This window comes from Aureococcus anophagefferens (genome assembly GCF_000186865.1).
Source record: "Aureococcus anophagefferens unplaced genomic scaffold AURANscaffold_74, whole genome shotgun sequence".
In the NCBI taxonomy this organism is placed as follows: Eukaryota; class Pelagophyceae; order Pelagomonadales; family Pelagomonadaceae; genus Aureococcus; species Aureococcus anophagefferens.
Genome location: NW_008705625.1, coordinates 56,752 through 58,723, shown reverse-complemented (window position 1 = coordinate 58,723; position 1,972 = coordinate 56,752). Strand labels below are relative to the sequence as shown.

The 1,972-nt window shown below is 72.5% G+C and overlaps 1 protein-coding gene across 1 annotated transcript in view; it reads left to right on the top strand.

Annotated features, from left to right (window-relative positions):
- Positions 1-381, top strand: part of SOC13 (hypothetical protein) — a gene marked incomplete at both ends in the record, with an annotated part of 1,712 nt that extends 1,331 nt beyond the window's left edge. Inside the window, one exon of the mRNA XM_009043854.1 lies at positions 97-381. Within this exon, the coding sequence (XP_009042102.1) occupies positions 97-381 (285 nt within the window). The remainder of the gene's footprint in view (positions 1-96) is intronic.
- Between the last annotated feature and the right edge of the window lie 1,591 nt (positions 382-1,972).

Genomic DNA, 1,972 nt, shown 5'->3' with positions numbered 1-1,972 from the left:
AGCCACCGGTTCATCGACGCCGTCGCCTCGACGCACGCGTCGCGCGCGATCAACCACGCGCAGCACGCCAATCTCGAGTACCGAATCGATTTCGAGGCGCGGCGCGTGTCATTCTACGCGCTCAAAGACATCGCCGAGGGCGACGAGCTCACGTTCGACTACGGCGAGGAGTACTGGCTCCAGCGTGGCTTCGCGCCGGCGGACGACGACCGCGACTACTCGCCCGCGCGCGTCGCCGCGGAACGATTCAAGCTCGCCGCGGCGCAGCGGAGTTCCGGGGACGCCGGGTCGAACCCGCTCTCGCGGCGACGGAGGCGCGAGCGCGCGCCGAAGGACGCCGCCGCGCTCGCCGCGCTCCTCCGGGACCGGCCCGAGCGCTAACCTATCCCGCGCGGGCTATGTTCGTCGCTCTTCGTCGCGGCGGCCCTGCCGTGGTTGAAGTGCTTCCTTTCCCGGCGGCCTAAGAAAGTGCCTGAAGTGAGTGAAGTACAAGATGCTGCAATGTTGCATCTCTGCCAAGGCGAGGATGGCCGCCGCTCTCCGTCTCCTCCCAACGCGCGCACGGCACCAGCCTGCGGGCCACCTGCGACAACGCCTCCTCACGAGACGATGCCTCACCAGTGATGACGACGGCCGGCGCTCGCGGCTGCGCGCCCTCTACGAAGACCACGCGCTCGTCCACGGTCGCGAGGGCGCGGCGCCGACCACAGATCCAACGGTGGTCATAGCGGACCGCAAGATCGCTGACGCGGCGCGCCGCGGCGTGTTTGACGATTTGAAGGGCAAGCTCAAAACCGCCCCGCACCGGTCACACCTCGACGCCGCGCAGCGCGCCGGCGCGGACATGGCCGGCGTCCTCGCGGCGCAGGGTGTCGCGCCGCGGTCCGTGGAGTTGAGTCGCGAGGTCGACGCCGCGCGCGCGGCGCTCGTCGCGGCGATACGACGAGTCCCGACCGACGAGCGCGCCGGCGACGCCGGGCTGCTGGAGAGACGCGACGCGCTGGACGCGCTCGTCACGGCCCAGAACCACGCGGCCGTCGGCGACGCGCTCGCCTTCGGGTCGCGCGCCATCCAGGCGCCTCGCTTCGATTTCGAGAGGGAGATCGCGCGACTCGACGAGACGTAAGACTCCTGGAGTGTGTGCCGGGAGACGTCGGGAGGCCTGGAGGGCGTTTCTCCACAACGCTGTGCGCGCCAGCAGATCGCCAGCGATCAGTGCGCACCTTCGAAATTATGCCTCCTCCGCCCGCCGCCGCGACGCATCGTCCGTCGCGGTCGGCGCGCTTCAAGGCCTGGGCGACGTCGGCCCGCGCCAGCGTCCAAGCCGACACAACCGCCGCCCCTCGTAAATCCAAGGCCGATCGCCTCCGCTCCTGGGCGGCGTCGCTCGGCACGATCGGCGCGAACCTGCACCGCCTCTCGCTCCACGAGTCGGCCCCGCCGCCCGCCTACGACGACCCCGACGCCGACGCCCTGCCGGACTACGCGCTCCGGGGGCCCCTCGGCCGCGGCGCGTTCGCGCGCGTCGTGCGCGCGACGCGAGCGTCCGACGGCGGCGAAGTCGCGGTCAAGATCCTCGACAAGGCCGCCCTCAGACGGAAGCGCACCATGGCGCGGGACCCGGCGACGGGCCGGCCCAAAGTCACGACGGCCCTGGACGCCGTCGCCGGCGAGGTCGCGCTCGCGCGGACGCTCGACCACCGGCGCGTGCTCAGGGTGTTGGACGTCGTCGAGGACGACGCGCGGCTCTGCCTCGTCCTCGAGCTCTGCGCCCGGGGCCCCGTCATGGCCTACGACCCGGAGGCCGCGCGCCACGCCTGCGCCGTCTCCGGCGGCGCCGTCGCGCGCGGCCGCGCCGCGCGCTACGTGCTCGAGCTCGCGGACGGGCTCGCGTACCTCCACGCGCGCCACGTCGCGCACCGCGACCTCAAGCCGGCGAACGTGCTCCTGCGCGGCGACGACAGCGTGGCCA